This window comes from Mercenaria mercenaria, chromosome 18, assembly GCF_021730395.1.
Source record: "Mercenaria mercenaria strain notata chromosome 18, MADL_Memer_1, whole genome shotgun sequence".
Lineage (NCBI taxonomy): Eukaryota > Metazoa > Mollusca > Bivalvia > Venerida > Veneridae > Mercenaria > Mercenaria mercenaria.
This window is the reverse complement of record NC_069378.1, coordinates 17,287,638-17,312,327: the sequence shown is the minus strand read 5'-3', so window position 1 is coordinate 17,312,327 and position 24,690 is coordinate 17,287,638. Positions and strand designations below refer to the sequence as shown.

Genomic DNA, 24,690 nt, shown 5'->3' with positions numbered 1-24,690 from the left:
TATTGAAGTTTTGCGCTGAAGCTGCACAGACGACAAACAAAGAACTTTGTGACATTCAGTTATCCATCAACAGAGAACATTACTGGACAAGTTTGATCGGTAAAGCAATGTTTTTTTTAAATAAAAGAAGGCAACAAGGGCAGTCCAGCTCCCTTGTTATTATTATATCGTAAAATTGTAAACATGCTCGCTTAGATTTCCTTACATTTTAACAAAGAAATCACAAACTAGTTTCGCCGTAAATGGCTCATCGGTGTGTCTAAATATAAAACTATAAAAGAAAAAGTATCTTAAGAAGAACTTGCTTCACATGTTTGGAAACAACTTGCAGAAAGTGTTTGAAACTAAAATATGATATAATAATGAAATATAATAATATTATATAGAAAGAAATCAAAATTGAAGACTTTTCCCACATACCGTTTTTGATACCTGCAATGTCCCAGCTAGCAAATTATATGGGACCCATATGGGCCCCTTATTGTTTTCTATATGGGGCCCACATGGGATTTGCAAACGGGATTGGCATGAGTCCCACATCGGAAGAAACATTGTATATGGGTCCCTAATGGGTCAGATGTAGGGTTCCATATGGGACCCATACGGTATACTCACCAAGGTATAGCTCATATTGGTCCCATTTAGGCTTGCGTGCTGGGGTGTTTGAGACTAAATTCACCTCTTTTTATCACTATGTACTCTGGAGTCCTTGAAAAGCGAAATGAAAGTACCGGAACCAGTAGTTATAACGGCACAGGAAATCATATGATATAATATAGATTATAGTAGTATTTCCTAAAATGATGATTGTTTGCTTAAGTTATCGCGATCACATTTATGCATGTATTAAAGGTCATATATGTAAACAAAAAAGAAAAAGAAGTATCAGGTGCAAAAGGACGCGAGAGGACATCCTAAGACGCCTTCAAACCAAACTTTTTTTATGAATCGCAACGGAGAACATACGTCTTGCTACGTGATAGAACTCGCAAACCCTGCAACCTGGAGATATGTGCTCTGTTGTTGAGATGGGGCGAACATTTGCAAACCTACATGCTAAACGGCATAATATTTTCATTTCTAAATTATCCGACTGATAGCTTGGTTGAAATGGCAATGTATTCTGAATAGTATGCCTCTTTCTCGTAATTCCGAGCCTTCTTATTGATCCGAGCCTTTAGAAAATTTGCACTTGCAGCTATTTCTAAATTTTATGCATGTTGTGGCAAATCATATGACAGGTAAACAAGAATAAAAAGAAAATCATATTTCTCACATTAAAATAGAAATATAAACAACAGAAAATTTGGGCACAAATTTGCTTATCTAAAATCACCAGGGTAATATATAACCTTCTTATAGGAAATAGAAACCAGTAGTTGTAAAACGTTTTTGTCTGCAAACACAAATATATATCTGTTCTCAATTAAAAAAAAAAAAACTTTTTCAAAAAGAGCCTTTGTTTTTTAGAGCTAGTACAAATGATAACAAGTCTCGGTTCAACGAGAAAGTATCTGGCTGTTTCAGAGGGTGAGGGTCGTCGCGTGAAAGTCTGGATTATTCATTTACAACAATCCTTAGAATTTTTCTTCATGGGGATTTTTAAGTTTAGATATTGGAGTATCAAACTATAGCAAAAACTCTTTTGAAACTTAAATCTGTTACCGTCAAGAACTGAAATACTGGTTAAGGGGCTCGGAATAACGAGAAAATGGCATAATGGTTATGTATATCTGGTAATTGAATGTACTGATCTACAGAATACGGTAAATATAACAGGTTCTCTCTTCTGGTTATTTAATGATTGATTGCGTAATGACGAAAATGAAACTAACGGTCATGCTGCTATCAATTTCGTGGTAGTAACTTCTTTAACATATATAAATATATTTTATCTTACAGTCTTTTTAAATTTCATTAAAATAGCTTTAAAATTTTTAAAGTTTTATTATTGCACGATCCCGATTTTGCGGACAGACATAGGATTGTCAACAGGCAAACGTTTAACTCCTCGGTTGTATGGACTTGCAAAACGAAACTCGAGAACATCCGACAGCACATGTTAAAGGCACTGGTCTCCAGATTATACAACAAAAATAAAAATGTTAGGTATCAGGAAATTAATGCTATATTTCTTAAGAAATTTGGACCTAATTATTGACATACTTTTTACTATGGAAACACATGAGAATTAGTTGTTTTTACTAATTTGTTATTGCCGCGGAGGCCCAGGATCAATTTCCGACGCCGGCATCTTTTTTCTTTTTTATTGAGTATTTTTAAGATAGTTAAGACACAAGAAATCATATTCTTATGTTCATAATATGACCAAACTTTAAAAATTAAATTTTAGAGAAAGATCATGTTTAGCAAAAATCTGGAGGTCAGTGCCAATCATGAGAGTGTTTTCGTTGGTTTTATGCATTATTTAAAGGAGTGGGCAGGCACAATCTCACTAACTAATCAAAGCCTTGAAATGTCTGATGGTTGCGGGTTTTTGGTAGATTTATTTTCTGTTTAAATACCAGTCTATGAATATACATGAATGAGAAACAAATACAAATTTAATGTGCCTCAAATCTAAGATGAACTCTGCCTGACCCAGGTTGTGATGAAGCCATTGGCTGGAGTACCTTATCATGAGTACCTTATCATTGACAGATCTTATATAATCTAAATGGTCAGTGTGAGTTGATACAGGCTGAATAAGAACTGCTTGTTCATTGATAATTCATCCGCATTGTTCATGAATGGGACTATTTTCTGTAGCACATGAACATCCTTTGGATGTGATTCGGAATAAAATAAAGATGCTATGATTGTCAGAAATACACTTAAACCCGCAACCAAAACTAGCTATCACTTGCATTTCATATTAAAATTATATATCTATTTGTTTAAAAAGAGAATAAGGACCAAATCCGTTCGAGGAGTGCAAGTCTTTCCTGGAATCTGTAGTTGTTCCGAACTTTATGTAGATATACCACTCTAAATTAGATACAAGAGGGCCATGATGGTCCTTTATCGCTCACCTGTTTTTAATTGAACAAATTCCTTTCCTAAAGCTTCAAAAATAAAAACAAAAGCTAGGTGAGAAGGTCATGGTAAAGATTCTTTAAGATAGGTACTGAAATCTGTTAAAAAGTTATACAAATCTATTTGCTGTAGCTTCAAAAACAAGAAAGTAGCTCAGGGCTAAGAACATTAAAGATGAATATTGAAATCTTTATCGAAAGTTATTGACGTGGTCCAAATTTCTACGCTGTTAGGATCGGTGTGCAAAACTGTATATGCCGTCCAAATTTCAAGGCTGTATCTTAAAAAACAAGAAAGTAGGTCAGTAGGTCAAGGGCACAGTCATGTGACCCCTAATAACTTGGGGTCATCAGGTAATTATAATTAAACAATCTAGGAAAATTTTTAAAGTATATTTTCCTATATAACTCATATACAAGTGACCCCCGGGGGCAGGGCCTCTTTTCATCCCAGGGACGTAATTTGAACAATCTTGTGAGAAAACCACTAGGCAATGCTACATACGAAATATCAAAAGCTTAAACCCTGAACTTTCAGACAATTTTTTTTTCTTATATAAGTTTATGTAAAGCTTAGGGCTCCCGGGGCACGGCCTCTTTTCACCCCAGGGGGCATAATTTGAACAATTATGGTACAGGACCATTAGGCAATGCAACAAATCAAATATCAAAAGCCTAGGCCTTGCGGTTTCAAGCAAGAAGATTTTAGAAGTTTTTTTCCTTTATAAATCTATGTACAATTTGGAACCCCCTGGGTGGGGCCTCTCACCTCAGGGGCATAATTTGAAAATCTTGGTAAAGGACCACTAGGCAAAGCAACGTACCAAATATCAAAAGCCTAGGCCTTGGAGTTTCAGACAGAAAGATTTTTTAGAAGTTTTTTTCCTATATATGTAAATTTATTTATTTGGGTTTTACGGCGCACCAACACAGTATAGGTTATATGGCGCCAAACAGGACTGCAAGTTTTGGTTTCACACCTCATTTACATCGAAATAAAACATGAGGTATGGAATAAAAACTTGGTACCCTCGGGGCGGGGCCTTTATTCTCTCAAGGAACATAGTTTGAACAAAGGTAGTACAGGACCACAAGGCAATACTACATACCAAATATCAAAGGCCTAGGTCTCGTGGTTTCAGACAAGAAGATTTTTAAAGTTTTTTTCCTATGCAAGTCTATAAGCCTCTTTCCACCCCAGGGTCATAACTTGAACAATCTTTATAGAGGACCATTAGATGATGTCACATGCCAAATATCGAGGCTTTACGCCCTCCGGTTTTGGACAAGATTTTTTTTTAAGTTTTTCCTTTCGGTTGCCAGGGTAACCAGAGTTCTGTATGGATTTCAATTCTTCAAACAATTCTGAAAGGGGGCCATCCAAGGATCATTCCTGTGAAGTTTCATCAAATTTGAACTGGTGGTTTAGGAGGAGATGTTGTTTAAAGAAGTGTGGACGGACGACGGACGCCAGAGATCACAATAACTCACCCTGAGCCTTTGGCTTACGTGAGCTAATGAAAAGGACAACAAATACAACAAAACGGACCGTCATATCTTTAAATTTTTATTAAATACAAAGACGATAGATTTATGAAAAAATATCTAAAAAATAACATTTAAGATATCACAGATCTGAGAAATGTTAAAACTGCATTTTGAGATGTCACTGAAATAGTATCTAACATAATCGTTTGCCTATATGCGTTATTTTACTGGCCGGTATAGACAACTAATTGGCTACATGCAACAGCCTTTAACATAAAGCGCGAAATGAAGACTTCGATAAATTGGAAAAACAAACCGGGAAAAAAATCACCAAAGTCAAAAAGACAATAACAAACTTGAAAATAACACACCTTGATCACATTAACAAGTACTGTCTTTCCGGAAAAATGTTTATTATAATAAATGTTTAACAAGTAGAAACTGTTCGTTTTACATATATGTATTCAGAACGGTTATTTTCAACATTTTACTTACAGAACTTTAGGAAACAGCAAGCCTTTATTTGAAAGTTTCATATCTATCAGAAATATTCAGCATTTATTAATTTTAAACTTGTGTACATTTTTACATTGTTTTCTCGATTTTATGACATAATCCCTCTTATTTCAACAGATCAGCGAAAACACATAGGTAGTCATAGTAAGCCTTTAGAATACTGCATACGTTTCTATACTGGATCAATATGGTTTAGTAAAGTAACAAGAACTGCTTCATCCTATAACTAGAACATAAAAAACAGTCAATCATTCACCACTAGACGGCAAGACAGCAAAATAAAAAGGTAACAAAAACAACAAAAATGCATTATGCATATCTATTAATGTTTAACATAAATAGACTAGAAAGTTACCCTTAATTAGTTTTGGTATGAGAATATTCATTAAGACATGATAATAAAAGCAAGGGAAAGAGATAGTCGGATAGAAGCAACTACTATTTATGTTGTTTTATTGATATTCAAGACAAATTTATAAACAGATCAAAAGTATAACTGTGAGCAGAGAACAGAAAGGACGAATGATTTCAGACACAATTTTTTTAATTAAAGCGTCACGGAGAACATACGGCCCGCCCGGGGATTGAACTCGCGACCCCGCGTTCCATAGATCTGCACTCTCCCTATTGAGCTAAGAGGGCGGGTTATCAAACGTTTAAAGTCAATCCTTTCGCACATGGTAATACAATGTAAAAGCATCTGATATATTAACACATCATACGCCGTTGTAGGCCCAGTTGCGAGCTACATAGTAAAGATATTTCACTGCATGCTTCTTCTTTTAAATTCCTGAGCCGAGTCGATCAAGATACAGCAAAACAACGTAAGTGAATACTTTACAAAAATTCAATTTGTCAAATAATGTTTTATACATCAGAAAACAGTAAAAACAGTTAAAGGCAATCTAAACCTAAATGCGATTATGAGCTCAAGGCTCTCCAAAAACAATTTAAGAAAAAAATAATAAAAAATAAATGCAAGCTATTTATATATATACAGTATTAAATGCAACTTCGATCTGGTACATGAATGCATAAATGCAAATTTACAATACTACATCAATATAGAAACAAGCAGATGATGATTTTCAATATCAATCCTACAAATTGTGTATTGATACAAACTTTTCGAACATGGCAAATTAGTACATTACTACGGCATACAACCTGATCAGATACATGTATATATAGAAAGAAGTCAAACTAATGATATTGTCTTCTTCAATAAAAGTAGTGGACAGACAGTTGTGCACCCTGCTTGTTAATTTCTTGTTTTGATATATATATATATATATATATATATATATATATATATATATATATATATATATATATATATAACCTGAAATCCCGAAAATAAGCCGCGGCTTATTTTAAATTTTCGTAAGGATTTGGTGGCTTATCGAGACCGGCTTATTTTTGAGTTCGGCGAACTTTTGAGTACATATATTCAGTAACGGTTTAAAAACCGGCGTATTTTCGAAGACCGAAATATTGAAGATATGAATGCCATATAATTTGCTTTTTAGTCAAAACATCGATGTCGATAAATATTTATACTTCTAACATACCAGCTGTGTTACAATTTATTACAATTTCTTAATAAAAGTAATCCGATGTTAACAGATAATTACCCATTAAATAGATTTGTCTGGCCTAACAACTAAATACACCTATGATTTAATCGGCCATCGGGTATGAATAATAGCTTACAAAATAGGTGATAAACACTGCATTGTGTTATAAAGACCGGTCTTGTTAATTAGTAGAATTACCGACGTGACAAGAAGTGTTTAAGATGGGATTTGTTTTTTTTTTTTTTCACTTTTAAAGTTTTAATTGGTCCATGGTTTTAAATATCAGTACAACTTGCATTGTTTTAGATATTTTTATTCCAAAGTATGTTTTATTGCTATTACGTGTGGAAATAAATCTGCTATGTACACTTTGGTAACTTTTGCTATCTCATATGGTGTCCTAAAAAAGTCATTGATACTATTACTGATACAAAAATCTAGACGGCTTATTTTAGAGTGCGGCTTATTTATGAACCATTTTTGCCTGTAGTGAAATGCTGGCTTATTTTCGAGACCGGCTTATTTTCAAAACCGGCTTATTTTCGGGATTTCAGGGTATATCTATATATGAAGCATATTCCTTCCAACCCCCTCATATCAATGCAATACCAGTTACAGTAACCGGTCTGCAAGTACTAACTCACGACTAATTGTCTTACGTCGGCATATTTAGACTTAATAGATTGGGTATTCGTTCGAGGGATTTGTAACCGTTCAGAAGATTTATGAATTTCTACCAATTGTGTAAGAAACAATTAAGACCGGTTTAATATCTAAACCTGTATCACAATATTAAATGCTGTTGTGAAATTAAGTGTCAAAATATGCACCAAGTTTTGTACAAAAATTTGGCAAATATGGAAAATATTTCTCTGTACAAAACTGTTTTGTCTAAATGCATATCATCTCAGCAAACATGTCATAATATTTTACTGAAAGTTATTTACACAGAAGCAGTTACTCCCGGCACACACTTTTAAAGAAATAAACGCTTACGTACACGCATAGTTTTTTTCAAAATTACTATCGTTTCCAATTCAGTAATGTGAATCATCCAAACATGGCGTTATGTAGTATAATTTCAATCAATATAATCTAGTATTTGAACCAGTAAACATTTGAGCAAACGACTATAAAATTCTATTACATATACATAAAACAACATATGTAAAACTTTACAAAATAAATTAAACAAATACTAGGAACAACAGTTTCACTCTGAAAAGCGTATACTACTACAATTCATTAGTACGTCTTCGTAAGAAATAGTGTTTGCTTTCGCTGAATTAAAGTTTAAGTAAGATAAGAATATGCCCGAAAGCAGAGCATAATAGAAAAAAAAAGATATTTGAAATGTATTTCTCAAAGTGTTTCAATTTTCCATTCAGGTAAGGTTATCTCAACTGACAAAAGCGGCCGTACCTACAGTCTTTAAGCGGAAAAGCCAAATATTTAGGTATGCAAGGCAAAATTATCAAGTTTGTTAAAAAGAACAGCAGTATTATGCATTTTCCGAATTTATCGTATCCATAACAGTCGTGTATGTTAGCTAACGACTCGTGTAAAGCCTTGAAGTATCCTCAACTCCTGACTTTTGGCGAACCCTTCTCTTCGTTGAACACCTGTATAAAAGCTGTAAAAGCAATGGCTTAATCTAAATTGCATGATCTTAATACTGGTTCAATTTGAGAAGTTCGAACTCAGGAATATCCAAACCAAGCCACTGTAAAAGCTCGAAGTAAGAGAATACAAATGCTTTTGTAATGTCTTGAGTATGTTCCAACCCATTTGCTTCCATCTGCAATGATCGGTTGAACCTCAACCGAGCCTCTAACTCCGCCTGCTTTCTTGCCATTTCTTCCGCAAGTCGGCGTGCCTCCTCTAGAGCGCGTTGCGCTTCTTCCTCTCGCCTTTTTCTGCAAGTTTAATCAAATGAATGTTATATTATCTTTTTATCGATAAATGATTTTGGGTTAAACGCCGTTTATCAACAGTATTTCGGGCATTTTACATGGATTCTGTGACAGCACAACTAACTGCCAACTTCTGCACATGCATCAGAGGTTGAGGACAAAATGACTTCAGTCACAATGTCGTTCATCGAATATACTTCTCGCCCGTAGAAAGAACGCTGTAGATATGCGCTCTCCCTACTGAGCTTAACAGGCGTGAATAGCGATACATGTACAAATAACAAGCTTTTTAAATTAAATTTAAGACATTCATGATTCAACACACAAATCTTAATATTATGAAAATCAATTGCAGTGCAATTAAAAAATCAGTTACAGTAGCAACCATTCCTTTTCTGCATCCGTCAACGGGCATTGGTCTAAAAAATAAGGTAGTGTATCATGACTGTAGGAAAAACAGATAAGCCAACAATAATTTATTTTCTACAGCAAAATATATACAACTTACTTTTCTTCTTCCTCCTTTCTGATTCTTTCTTCCTCCTCCAGTTTCTTCTTTCTCTCATATTCAAGCCGTTCTTCTTCTGCCATTTTCGCCATCAATTCTTCTTCTTCTTTTCGACGTTCCTCTTCCTCGAGTCTCTTTCTCTCTGCTTCCTCTGTGTAATATAATGTATTTGTATGTTGAAACTAGCTACACATGTTTTACGAATGCAGACAGCATAAATTTATTTGAGGAATAACTGGACTTTCAAAATGAGGTCGTAATATCCGCCTGCGTGTAATAGAATCAGTTGCTGAATTGAATATAGAAATGCTAAGCGATGATGCAGTGTAGGAATGACATTGTTCTGGTAATGCTAGGCTTTGATGTAGTGCGATGTGTGACATTGTATATGGTGATGCCAGGCGGTATTGCTGCAGTGTTGGTGCGGTATTGGATCCGCTAGTCCTAGACGGTGTATCTGCTATTTTGGTGTGATACTGGATATGGTAAACCTAGGCGGTGTTGCTGTTGTGTTGGTGTGATATTGGATCGGTCTTGCTACACTGATGGGTTGATGTTCAAGCGGTGTTGCTGCAGTGTATTTTGTGAGATTAGGTATGGTACTGTCAGGCATTGCTGTAGTCATGGTTGTGATATTGGCATACATTGTATGTACATTAGATCAATATAACCTTTACGAATCGTATCTTTTCATATATGTGGCATCTTGTTAAATGGAAAGCAGGGATATTTGACTGTATTATCGAACTGACGATAGTTTTTGAAGTAATTAGATTAGCCAAAAAATCTGAAGCAGTGATTCAGAAGGTAAACCATACACTTAGCGGTAATAAGCTGGTATCTTCATACCAGACCAGGTAAACAGGTCTTATATGGCAATATCGCCACAAGGCACTGTAAAGCCCCGTTTTATAACCTTTTTATTGCCCTATATTTGAGTGTACACTTTTGTTGAATACAACATACGATTTTCAGCGCCATTGAATGTTCATGTAATAAGCGGGAAACGTCGACGTTGTCAAATGCCGTTTGAGTAATTTCCTTCTAACCATTTGTAATGTATTCTATGACCATACATTATCTTACATAAGTGTTTGTGCCTGTCTTCTTTCATCAAGCTTGTGGAATTGTGTAAATCTACCAGGTTTAGTCTTGTTAAATATCTATTTGCTTCTCAAAGCCTCAACTTGTGATATAAACAATTTTTCATAAGAACGCAAATTCTCGTTCTAATTTTTCAAAGGACTTAAAAGAGGGTCATAGACTGTACTTAAGGTGTTTCAATCTTTGATTTGATTTGAATTGATTTGGGTTTTACGGCGCACCAACACAGTACAGGTTATATGGTGCCAAACAGGACTACAAATTTTGATTTCACATCTCATTTACATCGAAATAAAAACATGAGGTATGGAATCAAAGTTTGTATACCTGCTGGAACCACAGAGTAACAGCAAAACCAAGTGTTAAGACCCTATTAGTCGCCTCTTACGATCATGCAAGGGTAAGACAGTGGTTTGAAAAATAAAGTTATATCTGTATATGATACAGGATATGGTAAACTATGCGTTGCTGCAGTGTTTCTGTGATATTGGATACATGTGAATACCAAAGTCTAAATGTAACGTCAGTTTGAACTTGCTTTCTTATGTCAAGTTCATACTGACTTCTATTAGTTCATCTTTTACATTTTGGAAGAAATCATTCTTTATTTGTATATTCCTTTTATGTAACATAAGTACATGCATCCATAATGCGCATGAAAATGAACATCGTGAATATTTGGTTCTCTAAAAATGCCATTTTCATGAGTTGATTTAAAAACAATAATTTCACCTTGTCGTCTTTTCTCCTCTTCGGCTTGTTTTACTTTCATCATCTCCAGTTTCCTTGCATATTCTTCCTTTCTTCTTCTCTCCTTTTCAACCTCAGCCTTCTCTCGCCTTTGTCTTTCTAATTCTTCTTGCATTTGTTCTTCGTTTTCTTCCTCCTCCCTCTGCTTCTTTAATCTAAAAATATCAGTTTGCAAATCCGTCACTGTCTTTCTCAAATCTAGCACAATATAAAGGTGATGGCTTCAGTGCCAAGGTAAAATGCAAGACAAAGGAAAACAGAAAACAATGTTATGTATTTGGTCTCAATTATACTTGTATTCAACAGTATAAAACATTTATATGCATAAAATAAATATGACTTAAGGGGTACTAAAATTAAATAATGAAAACTGTTTATAAAATGACTTGCGGAAATATCAAGTCATTAAGAACTTTTTAATGCTTCCACGATATACACAAATCGTTCCCATCTACATGTACACAAACACAAATACGTAATCTAATTTGCATACACAATATAATAGAACATAGTCTGCTTCCGGGGAAAATATACAACCAGGTATCATTCAGGGATAAGATTTAATACATGGTACTTGGGACGAGTTGCCAAACTGTTGTTCCTTAGTTAACGGCTAACACTAATAAAGAAATGAAGAATTTGCGTGTTTTACGATACATCATTTATTACAGTATTACTGTTTTCCATACCGCATTGCTATAAGGCGTATTCTACAACAAATCCAATTCCAAATTTCTGATATATAGTATATCTCTTAATCTTTCATAACGAATAAATGCTTGTATGCATTTGATTTGTACACCAAACATGCTGTATCTCACCATCGTGAGACTTTTGTCTTCATTCTAGCGGTGGCACAGCGTTAGAATAAAATCTGCCTATTAAATTACAAAATAAAAACAATCGAGTTTTATAACACAAAATAAACTTGTAAACCTCAACTTTAGGAACACTATTTGGCAGCTCAAATATAATACAGTTTAACTTTTGCACTTCACCTTGTCTTTACATTATTTGTTTCAAACTCACTTTACGCAGGACAACATTCAAATGTTATGTTGTACAATATCATCAAACTGATACTTACTGTTCCTCAATGCTATAAAATCAATTCCCAATACCTTAATCAAGTGGCACATATCCATTATATAACTAACTTATTAACTGAAAATACATAATTATTCGACGTCCATCTACACACGTTATCAAACAGATTATAAATCCTTTGTATAATATTCGAAAATTCTAACACTCCTTCGATAGCTTTTGCAATATCTTGCACAATTCTAACAGACTGTTTATCATATTCCTTACATGTTTAGACAAATGCTGCTCATAACATACTATAGTAAACATATGTCAGAACTGAATTGTGACGACATAAATTTGTTCATTTTATATAATTCTATCCATGATTAAAAAAAAATCACAGTCAATACAACACATGTAAGTAGTGTTTTTATAAAAAAAGCATACATCATTTGTAAGGATAAAAAGATTTAGATATTGACTTTTCACTGATATAACTGGTAAAAAAACAAACACAATTTAAATGTTCCCAAAGTCTGAATGGATGAAAATTTATTTGTTTTTGTTTTTGTCATATGTGTCCTGTCTGAAAATGAAATTGCTCGTTTGAAAATTCTAGACATTTTCGCTTGATTTGTTAATCTTCTATGCTATTTAAAACACTATTTTCTATATATGTTAGAAATTGCAAAAATGTACAATAATTAATATGAAAGATATCGTTAAAGGTATCGAGGAGGTGTTCTGTAATGTGTATTTAGATAGCTCAGACTGGCGTCCAAATATGAAACTGAACGCACGTTACTAATGGTATGATATCTGGTATTGTTCGATTTGTTTCTATCATAAATGTCTATTATAAATGTCTTTGAAGTTCTGCTAGGGAAAGAACTGACATTTAAAATAAATACAGTTGACAATCAAATATTGTAACAGTTAAGATATGGAAACATGCAATGTAATCACAATATCCACATTGTCGTTTCTAAATTTCAAACCCCTAATCACGAGAACAATTCACTGGACAAAGTTACGATAGGCTTTACGAACTTACTCAACAACTTCCTGGATTCTAAATACAAAGTCTAAAATCAGCATGTGCATATGCTGTCAAATGCTTATATCAAACATATAGACATCAAACTTTTAGATATTTTAAAGGAATGATTTTATTCAGAGCGTCAACGTTAAACCTTGGGTACAAAATACAATTAGAACAATGTAATTAATATCACCCATAGATGCTACAGTGTAATTTAATTTAATTTTTCATGATATCATGAAAGGACATTTTAAAGGAAATCATTTACGTTGTGACCAAACTTTGTATCAAAACACATGTTACGGTGCTAATTCAATTCACAAGAAAAATCTTTACACAACCATTTCAAAAGTATTTACATATATTCTAACACTAATACTATCATAAAACAGGTGCAGCACACAAACATTCCATTAGGAAATACTATACCAATCAAGGAACAGAAAAAGTAAGTTCTATTTTTTCTAAGAACCAAGACATGTCATAATTTTATGCTAGAGCTACAAATCTGTAGTTTATGTCCCCGTTTTTCATCATATCATATAAATCATGACATAGGTTGTCATTTTACAGTACTCTTACGAGTTTCATTCCAACATGACATTGGTCAGTTCTACTTTAACGTAACACACGAGAGAAAATGCATTCTACTACTTCTATTTGCACTTCACACGAGACTTACAACTGCATGATACTGTGAACAGAATTCAAACGAGAGCGTTTGTCTTTTCTGCTTTCCGGTCTTTCGAACATGACAAGCAGTTCAACTAGCTCTCTTTAAATCAATAATAAAACATGAAACACAAGAGAAACTATCGTAACAAAAATATAAGCATAAGGAAATCAAAAAAATTAACTTAAATCATATAACATCGGTAATAGTATTTTGTTCATATAGTTTTAGGATGTGACAGGAAATTTATATGAAGGAAGTGTTTGTTATAAAGCAGGGTGTAAGGCAATTAGCCTAGTGTTTATAGAATATCAGTATCTTATTTACAGATAAAGGACCTTTTTCGGCGAATGCCGTTATAAGAACGAATTCGCGACCTTGACCGACCCATGCCACGTGACTTCAGTTTGCAAATCAAACTACTTGATAACGCATTATAGATAATTTATCAAAATGAAAGATTTATGCAACACTCTGCCTGATTGGACGAGAGTGTCAATTTGTTTCACTCTGCTGATTGTGCTACGCTGAGTGAAATGTAGACAAAGCGTTTATCCTAAACGACGCTGTTCACAGTTTTAAAGCTAACTTTCGTTCAGTATATTTAGCAAGAATATTGATATATCTCAAAGTGATAAGTAAGTTTAATAAAAATGATAAAAACCTGTTCAAATACCAACATATATCAAATTAAAGAAAGAGCTGAATACGGTCTGCGTATCACATGAATAAGGGTGTGATAAGACTCTTCTATGTAGAGAAGTGCTTTTTAAAAGATTTTCCTTGTTACAATAGTCGTCTGTATATGAAAAGGTTTCTTGTTTTTGTGACTTATTCAGATTGCATATTAAAATAAATACTTGTTTGCTTTGATATATTTGTTATAAATTATTTAACTGATTTATTATATATGAATATTTTTCTTTAGAATGGTATGCAAATATTGAATTCAGTTGAAATCTGTTTTATTATGTATATGCTATATAATGACTGAATCTCATTACATTGAAATGAAAGTATGATGAATCTTCATCAAACTACTGCTGTAATTATTCGTCTAAGGATAAACGAAACAAAACTGCAACCCTACGAAACCTTTGTGAAAAATTAAAAGAGAACCATTTAAATTGTTAAAGTGCGGTGTTTAGTTTTGCAATTTGAAAAAATGTTAGATGAAAGATGAATGTTACATGAAAATTTCATAAACTTCTTTCCTTATTACAATTCGCCGACCATCTTTTTTAAAGATATTTCTTGTTTTCTTTTCTTTTCTTTATTTTGTGGTTTAAGGTCACAAGGACACAATTATAGGTCTTATGGTGACTTTCCAGCTTTTTAAGGAAGACCCGATGCTTCTGCGGGCATTATTTATGTCTGGTATGGGAGAGCTCTATAGTAATACCACCGACCTTCTGTAGGCCAGCAGGACAGCTCTTGACATGAAAAAAGTTTAGATTCAAAGTTAGTTTTCGAACCGATAGTGTTGAGAAACAAGAGATTAATATTCAGCGGCCTTAACCACTCGGCCATGGGCGCCCCTCATATAATATCAGTATAACATTTACAGATTAAGCCCTCTTTGTCATATCGTTACTACGATTTAAAATTATGTGATAATTTTACTATTGATGTCAAAGGTTAAAGTTATGTTGAAGCATATTGCAAAATAATATAGGTAGAATTTTTTCTCTGCTAAATAATTTTATTACAAAGTCGACAGATTGGAACACTGAACTAAAACAATTACCATAACCGGATACATGTTTTTATTTATTCATGCTAGTGTTAATTATATTTTAGAAGAGTCATGCTCTATATATGCTATTATAAAAACGATTATATTAAGTGGACTGCTCCTGAGCATAGGTGCAAAAATAAAATGAAAGACTAGTTTTTGCAACCATCAGAGGCAAGAAATAAATGCATTATGCAACAACATCCAAACAAGATTCAGTTCAGTTAAGTTTAAAAAATTGAGTTTTCGCCGAAGTGTAAGTTACGTGTGGGAGGAAAGAAAACGTGTTGTAAGAATCAGTTTCGTATGTATTAATAGAAACCAAATTTAAGTCAACAAAACAAAGAGTTAGAAAGGTTATCAGGATTATGATATAAGTATGGCATAAGTGTCTGAAAATATAACAAGTGATGCTTAGTAATGATACTGATCCAACAATAAACTCAGTCCGATGTGAATATAACAAATGTTTAAGGTGATTTTTTGGATGATAAAACCGAGTAATTTACCTCAATAACCTTTAAAATGGAAGATGTACATTTAAACCGTGTAAATGAAAGAAACAAAGCTCTAATAATATCTAATAACTCACATACTCTATAAAGCATTTTTAATGTACAAACAACAATACAGGAACTATATTTGGAAACTTCGTCTATGATCTCCGCCATTTTTCCTATCGTTATTCAAAACAAAGTAAATTATATGCAATAAGCATACGCTTGTATTTGACGCCAAATTATGATTTCAAGTGTCAGATATTATTTGATGTGCATAACACAATAGCATGCTCCTTGTTAGAAGATATACGACCCTAAAAGCATTCTAAAGATAATTATCTACTTTACAAAATAAAAACACCAGTTGTGTATAAACATGTGCATACACAACTCTGAATTACCTCTCTAATCTAAAGAAGCAAATTGTAATAAAAACATTTAATCATAAATGGGAGTATTTATTTATTTATGTGTGTGTATGTAATATAATTTACATACAGACGAAACTTTGCTACAAATCACGCAAATTGTTGGCAACGACTTTTGCAATAATAATATAGTTCAATTTACTAAAACGTGCCATCATTCATTCAAAGCAGTTTTCACATGTGTTCTGCAGACAGAGTTTCATCTATATATTCTAGTACTACAAGTGTTTTGATAAATAACTTCTGAAATATATGTTCATTTTACCGTGTACAAAATCTTAACATATCTTACTTAAGATAAAAGAAGTAATACTGCATTCTTGTAAATAATATATAAGCTTGAAATTGATATAAACCTTGTGATCGGATTTGTATGTTTAAATGAAATGAAACAAATAAAAGTGTTAACTTCCAATTTTTGTACTGAATGAGTAGTCGTCGTCTAAAGTACAATATGGTTAAAATATTTCTTTACTTAAAACGTTTTTTTAGAATACAATTTTACTTCCACATGACTGCAATTCTAAAATATACTTTGTGCATCTACAATTATAACTGAATATGAATGCAATATATAGGACATATCTAAATATTTGATATCTCTTATAATATCTATAAATATATAATTTTCAAACACTTATTTGATCTGAAAATTACAAAGTGGTTATTGTCTTCTTCCTTGCGCCTTGTATTAGTCTTGCCAAAATCCTCTTAAACATGTCACAGCCGTTAAATAAATGCATTATAATTTAAAACAGTGGAATATCAAAGTTCAGAGAAAATGAGAACAACATACCTTCTTTCTTCTTCTTTCTGTTTTCTCAGTTCTTCTTGTTCCTGCCTCAGAACTTCTTGTCTTTCATGTTCTTCTTTCTCTCTCTGGTAGTTAACAGAAAAGATTGTATGAAGTAAGTTTGTTTGTAAGCTTAAGTTATTTATTTGTAAGCTTAGTTATGGTTGCCAGCCACCAGAAACACATATGGGTGACTCCTCCAGAAGATGTTTAGTGATTTTCAGTTAGAGGATAATGCAAGATACAGAAGGCACTGTAGTTCGAGAAGCTTCCTTTGTGAATGTATTTCCAAATAGTTGGAATATAATTAGGGAAATGGCTTTTTATTTTAAACTGTCTTATACAGAGCATAAAAAATAAATAACTGAACTCATTACAATGTCACATTATTATCATGCATACAGAGCGAACACCCTTCATAATAGAAAGCTACAATTAGATTTAGTCATTTACCTCAAACAACATTACTTGATCATTGCCTCAATCTTCATTGATTACAAATTTTGTACCTTTATCTGTTCTTCCCTTTCCTTTCGTTTTCTTTCTACTTCCTGTCGGCGCTTCTCAGCAGCTGCAGCGCGTTTTGCTGCTCTAGCCTCTCTGTTTGATATCATTCTCAGTTTATCTGCCTCACTCTAAAATACAGATAGAAAGACTGTTACATATTCCTGGATTGGTAAGAAGAAACTTCTCTTAAATAATGACATAGAATACTTTGATGAAAAAATAACTGCTTAAATCATCATACCGAACTATTATTACATCTACATATGAAACAGTCTTTAATATATAAATCATACTGTATTCATATTAAAGCTTGACATTACTATCAATGGGTGACATTAGGAATTCGCAAAATTAAAATTTCTCTTATATAACGTTACATAATTAAATGAAAGAATTACACCTGAAAAAAAGATGTTGAAAGAAAGGACAAAGATAGAGACAACGGCAAAAGAATTTTAGAGAAAAATAAAGCAGATGATGTAGCTAAATCTTAGTTATATTACAATAAAAAGAGAACAAATAGCGCAGAGACTAAACAAACAAAATAATTACTTAAACACTAAGGAAATTATCAAAAAATTATCATATTATTTAAAACATTTAAATCAGCTGATAAATGTTTTACGTTTTTTATGACAAAAGTAGAATAAGTTAAATTCAAAGTTGTGTTTATTGTGTAAATATTCAATCTGTATCAACTACAATATACTGAACAAAGGCAAAACAGAAAGTAATAAAAAAAATTAGAAAGTAAATCTAGAACAGAACAAGGACAAAGAGGTATTTGCTTCGTCATATTGTCCTCTTTTGCAGAAAAGGTCAATGTTAAGCAAAGTATCTTAGTTTATCTATCTACCTGATAGGACAGGACTTACAGTATCTCCTTCCTTAGGTTTGTCTGAAGCCTGTTCATTTAGTAAAATATTGTAATTTTTGCAATCAGAAAAACTCAACATACAACGTCAGCTTTTGATAATGATTCATGCTTTCTGATTAATACAGTATACACAATATATCAAAAATCAAATCAAGAGTGATTCACTATCAGTATATACAGTATAATAAAATAGAAAAAGTGGAAACTCCACAGGTCGTCCAACACGACAAAAACGAAAATGTTGCAGGCTCGGTTTGATTGAGCCTGTTCATGGACGGTAGTGGAAAGTCATGGTACCGACCACGCCCTCTAGCCCCGGGTTAAGCAGAACTCAACATTTATACATGCTAAAAGTACAAAAAGAAACAATTTAGAGACATCCTCAGCAGTGTTCATACGGCGGTACACATGGAACCTTCAATGATACACTAGCGTGTAATTCCATGAGAAGCGGCGTATAGTCCCCAGATAAAGAATGGGTTTGCCATAAACGAGAAAACAATGGGCAGAACTAAACAAACTGGACTTTAGAGTTATGGGGCCTGCTGCATATCACAGGAACTGCCAAAAGACAAAATAAAAAAAAAAAACAGGCATCATATCCAAGGGGTGATTATATAATACCCTAAGCTATGAAAGCGGGAGTATTGAAACCACCCAGGCCGAAATGGTCATGCTGAGAAACTAAACAGTACCAATAACACGACATAAAAATCGTGCCGAACGATCTGAGAAGACGTGTTTAAGAACGAACGACTGAACCCAAAACGCAAATGCATCTGACAAATAACAAGAGCTGTTGGAGGACAGCAACGCTCGATTATTCAACATCCTTGTCAACTGAATGAATACAAAAGTTGAAAAAGGGGCATAATTTTGTAAAATGCAAAGTAGAGGTATTGAACCTCTGTACTGCATGTCATATCATGACAGTGAACGAGTGTGTGAAGTTTCAATCCTTTCCAATTTGTGGATACTGAGATACCAGCTTACATACAAAAACTTAACCAAAAACTCCTTAGTCGAAAAAGGGGCATAATTTTGAAAAAAAAAGAGTAGAGTTATGGGACTTGCTTAGTGCATGTCAGATCATGCCAGTGAACAAGTATGTGAAGTTTCAATCCATTCCCATTAGTAAGTACTGAGATCCCAGCTTACATACAAAACCTTAACCAAAAATTTCTAAATCGAAAAAGGGGCATAATTTTGTAAGAAAGCAAAATAGAGTTATGGAACCTGTGCAATGTAAGTCAGTTTGTTACAGTGAATAAGTTTGTGAATTTTCAATCCATTCCCACAAGTGGTTACTGAGATACCAGCTTACATACAAAACCTTAACCAAAATCGGGACGCGGACGCCGACGCCGACGCATGGGCGAGTCCAATAGCTCTACTATTCTACAGTCAACAAGACAATGGTTCCTGTTAAAAACTCGGAAGGAAACACTTTCTTTTTACAAAACTGCTGTCACAACAATTTCACATTAGCTTTACAGACTTTTCCATTTCAATTTACCATATCAGCATTGCAGTCATCGGACTGCTCCTGAACTTCAGAAGGATCCAAGGTTGCTTCTGTTACAACTTCAGACTCCCAATCTGAAAATTCTATACTGGCCATGGAAGTGTATGACTGGTAGGGAAATTGATGTACGCTATCAGTTCTACGTTTTTGTTTTTGATGTTTTTTCTTCTTCCTCTTCTTGGATTTCTCTGACTTTGTTTACAACGTTCAACATTATTAATTGGATCAAAAATTTATTACTTTTTAATGAGCCAAGACTTTGCTTCATCCTTAGTTTGGTATTTTGAAAGATTAAAACAAACAATTAATTAATTATTTAACTTGATATTTTAATAAATATTTTGAATGCGGCATAATGCAGGTAGACACACTTAAAGACAATCTGATACTGCAACATTTTAACAACACTACTTTTTCTATATTACTACAGACGAAACAATCCCGGAAAATTCCGAATTGTTATTTTTATCTTCTAATTCTCTCTGCAAAACACAATGGCGGTACATTTCACTACATTTAGATGTGTAAACACCTCTTTAAGGCCAAGTTTGTGATTTATTACATAAAATTGTGAAACCTAAAACTATAATAATCCAGATTGATTTATAGTGTAATACATCGCATTTGTTAGATTTGACGTCGCACCGACACAATTATACGTCATATAGCGACTTCAAACCACTGTGTTACAACAATAAACGGAATACAATAGATGTTTACTTTTACCACATCCTCATGCATTTCCGTATCCTCGGCAAAGTCATGAGATGTAATAGTAGTCCTTGAGGCCGACGTAAAATTGAACGTTAGAATTGTACTCGTTTTGCGTAAAAGAGGTTTCTTCTTTCTTTCCTTTGAACATATACATATAAAAAAGGTAAAATGTCAGTCAAACAAAGCCTAACCGAGTGAATAATTAGTTTTCTTTTACTGTTGTGGATGTAAAAAAGTACTAATTTCAGGCAGTTTGTTTTGGGTTTAGAGCCGTTGTTCAATAGTATTACAGTTATATAGTGGTAGGTATTTATTAAGAGCAAACCTGAGCGGTCCTGGATTCTGTATCAATACTAATTTGTTCAACTTAAGTATCTTCCAACCTCTCTACATCATATGAGGTAGAGGAAAAAATAACTTAAAACATAATGTCATTTATCAAATCGTCAAGAACACCACATGCTTTGTCCGGTGTCGGAACTACAATACCAAGATACTGTATTTTCTGTACTGAGCTAAGACAGTTCAAGGATCATTTCCTTTTGCTTTTGATGGGCTGAATGTCACATCGATTCAGTACACGTTATACAGCGACTTTCAACCTTTTAATGGTGGCGGTAGACACCCGCACCCCCACGTGCCCCTCCGTGCAATATTTCATCACCCGAGTCGCCACCTTCTATAAGCCAGCTGGATGGCTTCTCCACATGAAGAATTCAACGGCTAGAGCGAGGCTCGAGCCTATGTATCTACTAAGTCACAGAGGTTTCCGTTTCTGGAATCATATCACTTATTTTTCTTGTTGAATGCTATCCATCCAAAATAAAAAGTTGTTTCATACACTGATGCAATGTTGGTTGATGTTTTTTTTTGTTTAGAAGTTGAATATTTCCATCAAATTATTTTGAGAAAAGCAAATATAGGACTTAGTGTACAAAAATAGTTATATAGGTGGAATTGACAAGCTAAGAGCACTGATACGCAAATGTATGTTCAAAAATATTTTGATAAAATATAGAGAAGAATGCTAATCTTGCACGTGAATTGGAAATGACTATATAATGTATACTATTGTTGAGCGGCAGATCTAGGTTAACTATATAAATAAGACATGACTAAGAAAAATGGTGACTTCTATAATTTCATACTTGAAGATGAACAGGTTATGACACTTCTGCACGTTTGATAAACCATAGGTAATGGTGTAACGCTATCCGGATAACGTATAATAAAGCCTGGGCTCGGCATACGGAAATAAATATCGTTTTATGAATTACTGATAACCCGTGAGTGAATGTTTTAAAACGCCAACGTTACTATCATCTAAAAATAAAATATGATTGTAAAACATTTGGTATGATAGTTCCAAATAATGTTTTAAAATCAGCAGGTAATGTGCGATTCTCTTAAATCATAGTCACATATCTCCAAAACAAGTGTAAGTACCTAAAACAAAATCTCATCATATCATAGACCATATTCTCATTAACGGCTGTAAGAAGTTTCATTAAAAGCTACATGATAGTTAAATCATTATTCGCTAAAATATTAACAAAATTATGATTTTCGCGTAGATCCTATAACGAAAATTTGCGTCAGGTACATCCTGAAGTTTTGAGTAATCAAGGTTTAGTCAAATTCTACAATAAAGTAAAAATGATCTGAACGTGCAGAACCGCCATATGTAGAAGAAAGTGAAAAAAGATCTGAATACATACACTTTATGATGCTTGCAGAAAGTATATACATTTATACAGTGTTCTGGGATATTTAACAAGTATTCAAAATAGGATGTTAAAGGTCAAAAAGGAAGGGGAAGAGAAATCATAAAACGAAAACTTCAACTGACATATAAAATAGTGCTTCATGAACCAAATTGTCGAGACTCAAGGACATGTGACAGTTTCCCTTCTTCTTTAGGAGAGGATGGATAAAAGTTGACTAGTGAAACAACTGACATAAATTAAGTCTATCAAAAAACGGGTACTATTACATATAGACATATAGAAATTATTTCCCTTATAAATACAGTTTGTATTGGATATGATACCCTTCACATACATGATGCATATAATAATGAGGTAAATGCTTTGACTAATATCCTGAAACAAGTTCAATCAACAGTGCCATTATATTAAAAGCTTGTAACGATGCCAACAGCACATAAATTGCTGTTTACATAGAAACTGATTTTCAAAATTTCCGTTTCAATTTTAAGAATGTTGATTGCAAAACAAAACTTGTTTCCTAATATTTCATCAAGGACAAGACAAAAACACATTATAAGCAATTAACTTAACAACCACCACCTGTTCATGCACCAACTGGGTCAACAATTGCTTGAAACAATTACAAACGGTACCCTTTTACCAATGACCCACAAAATCATGTAAGAGATAATATTATAGGGTTGTTATAGTAACTAAGCATGCACGTTACCATGACAACTTCTTACCAAATCTTCAAGATCTTCAGTCGATATCTACATTTAACATGATTTAAAATAATATGAGTTATTATACAACACTACATTCCATGCTGGTCACAGGCTCATATCTAACTAAACATGCCCTCTGAATAATAGATGCCTTTTCATAAAAGTCCTGTTAGTTGGTTATTACGCACGACGCTTTTACTTTGATAACAAAAGGGCCATCATGTCCCTAGATTGCTACCCTGAGTTGCACAACTGGATTGCACAACTTTGGTAGAGCGTCAGTCAAGGAATATTACTGAGATACTACATTGAGCAGCAAAATAAGAATGTTGATGGTCAAGGGGCAAAATTGCAAGTCTTTTATTTTTGAAGACATTGTTTCAAACATGTCAGTCATTTCAAAATATCTCCATACATGTCAAGGCTTGTGTCAATAAGACATGACGTGACCTATCACCAACAAGTGTGAAACTGACCTATATTATGGCATTGAGTTTGCACACAATACTCTGCCTCATTGAGGCAAACATTTATGCCAAATAAAAATAAGACTGCTCGATGCATGTCAAAGTTATGGTTTGGATAAGCTCTAAAACAATCTTTGACCCCGAAGTTTGACCATTTCCTTTGAGACAGAGGTTTCGAGTTTGCTAACGCCACCACCTCATTTAAGCAAATATCTGTGCCAATAAAAATTTAACTGATCTAGGAATTTCAAATTGACAGCTCTGAAATGACCTATGACCCCTACGTATAAAGTTATGACCTTGACTTTTGATACAGCAGTCAGCTGCTTAACAAGGGAAGTAAGTGTTATTGAAGCAAACATTTATTAAACACAAATAAAATTGCTCCATGCATATCAAATTTACAGCCAACCCAAAATCTAACATCTGAGCTCCGAGAGTGACCTTGACCTCTGTGATATGGATACAGGGTTTGTACACAATCCTCCATTTCATAAAAGTTAACGTTCATGCCACAAAAAAAGACGGCTGTTTCATACAAGTCTAAGTTACTGTCTGGAAAAAGCCGGATAGATGCGCGGACAACCATCAAAATGTAATTTTGATTACTACTGCCAGCATGCTTGACAAACCAGATCCCCGCAAAAACTGTTCAACCTACACTATGAAACAACCACATATATTTAATACTCTTCAGAATGTTGAAATAAATTTTGAACTAACTCATCTGTTGATAATTACAAGTGTGGAGCCTCGACTACAGCATGTACATGTACTTCGAATAGCTACACTTTCTATCAGATGCTTTGTGTACATTTACGGTTATGATTTTTTCATACTTAACAGATTTAAGGTTATATAAGTAACAGCCTCTACAAATTTAATTTCCTATTTTCCATGCACTCTGACAAATCTTACTATCTTACCGTTTTAACGGTTTCCGTAACAAGCTATTTTTCATGCTGTATTAAATGTTCACTAAAATTTACCCTCTTACTACTAGCTGTACTACGACTGCTCCGTGTACTTAACAGAGGCTGTGCAAAATATAAGTGTTTTAAGACATTTCAAG

General features: G+C 33.6%; 1 protein-coding gene across 30 annotated transcripts in view; it reads right to left on the bottom strand.

The window, feature by feature from the left end:
• Positions 1–4,589: 4,589 nt before the first annotated feature.
• LOC123538660 (uncharacterized protein KIAA2012 homolog) overlaps positions 4,590–24,690 on the bottom strand; it is a 107,673-nt gene continuing 87,572 nt past the window's right edge. For 26 of the 30 annotated variants that reach the window (XM_053530734.1, XM_045322908.2, XM_053530730.1 and 23 more), the window contains 6 exons: positions 24,608–24,655; positions 17,601–17,726; positions 17,095–17,177; positions 10,874–11,046; positions 9,038–9,188; positions 4,590–8,532 (listed from right to left, as the gene is read on the bottom strand). In XM_053530734.1, coding sequence (XP_053386709.1) covers positions 8,286–8,532; positions 9,038–9,188; positions 10,874–11,046; positions 17,095–17,177; positions 17,601–17,726; positions 24,608–24,655 — 828 coding nt within the window. In that variant the 3' untranslated portion in view covers positions 4,590–8,285. The other 4 variants (XM_053530732.1, XM_053530731.1, XM_053530736.1 and 1 more) reach the window with 4 other exon arrangements.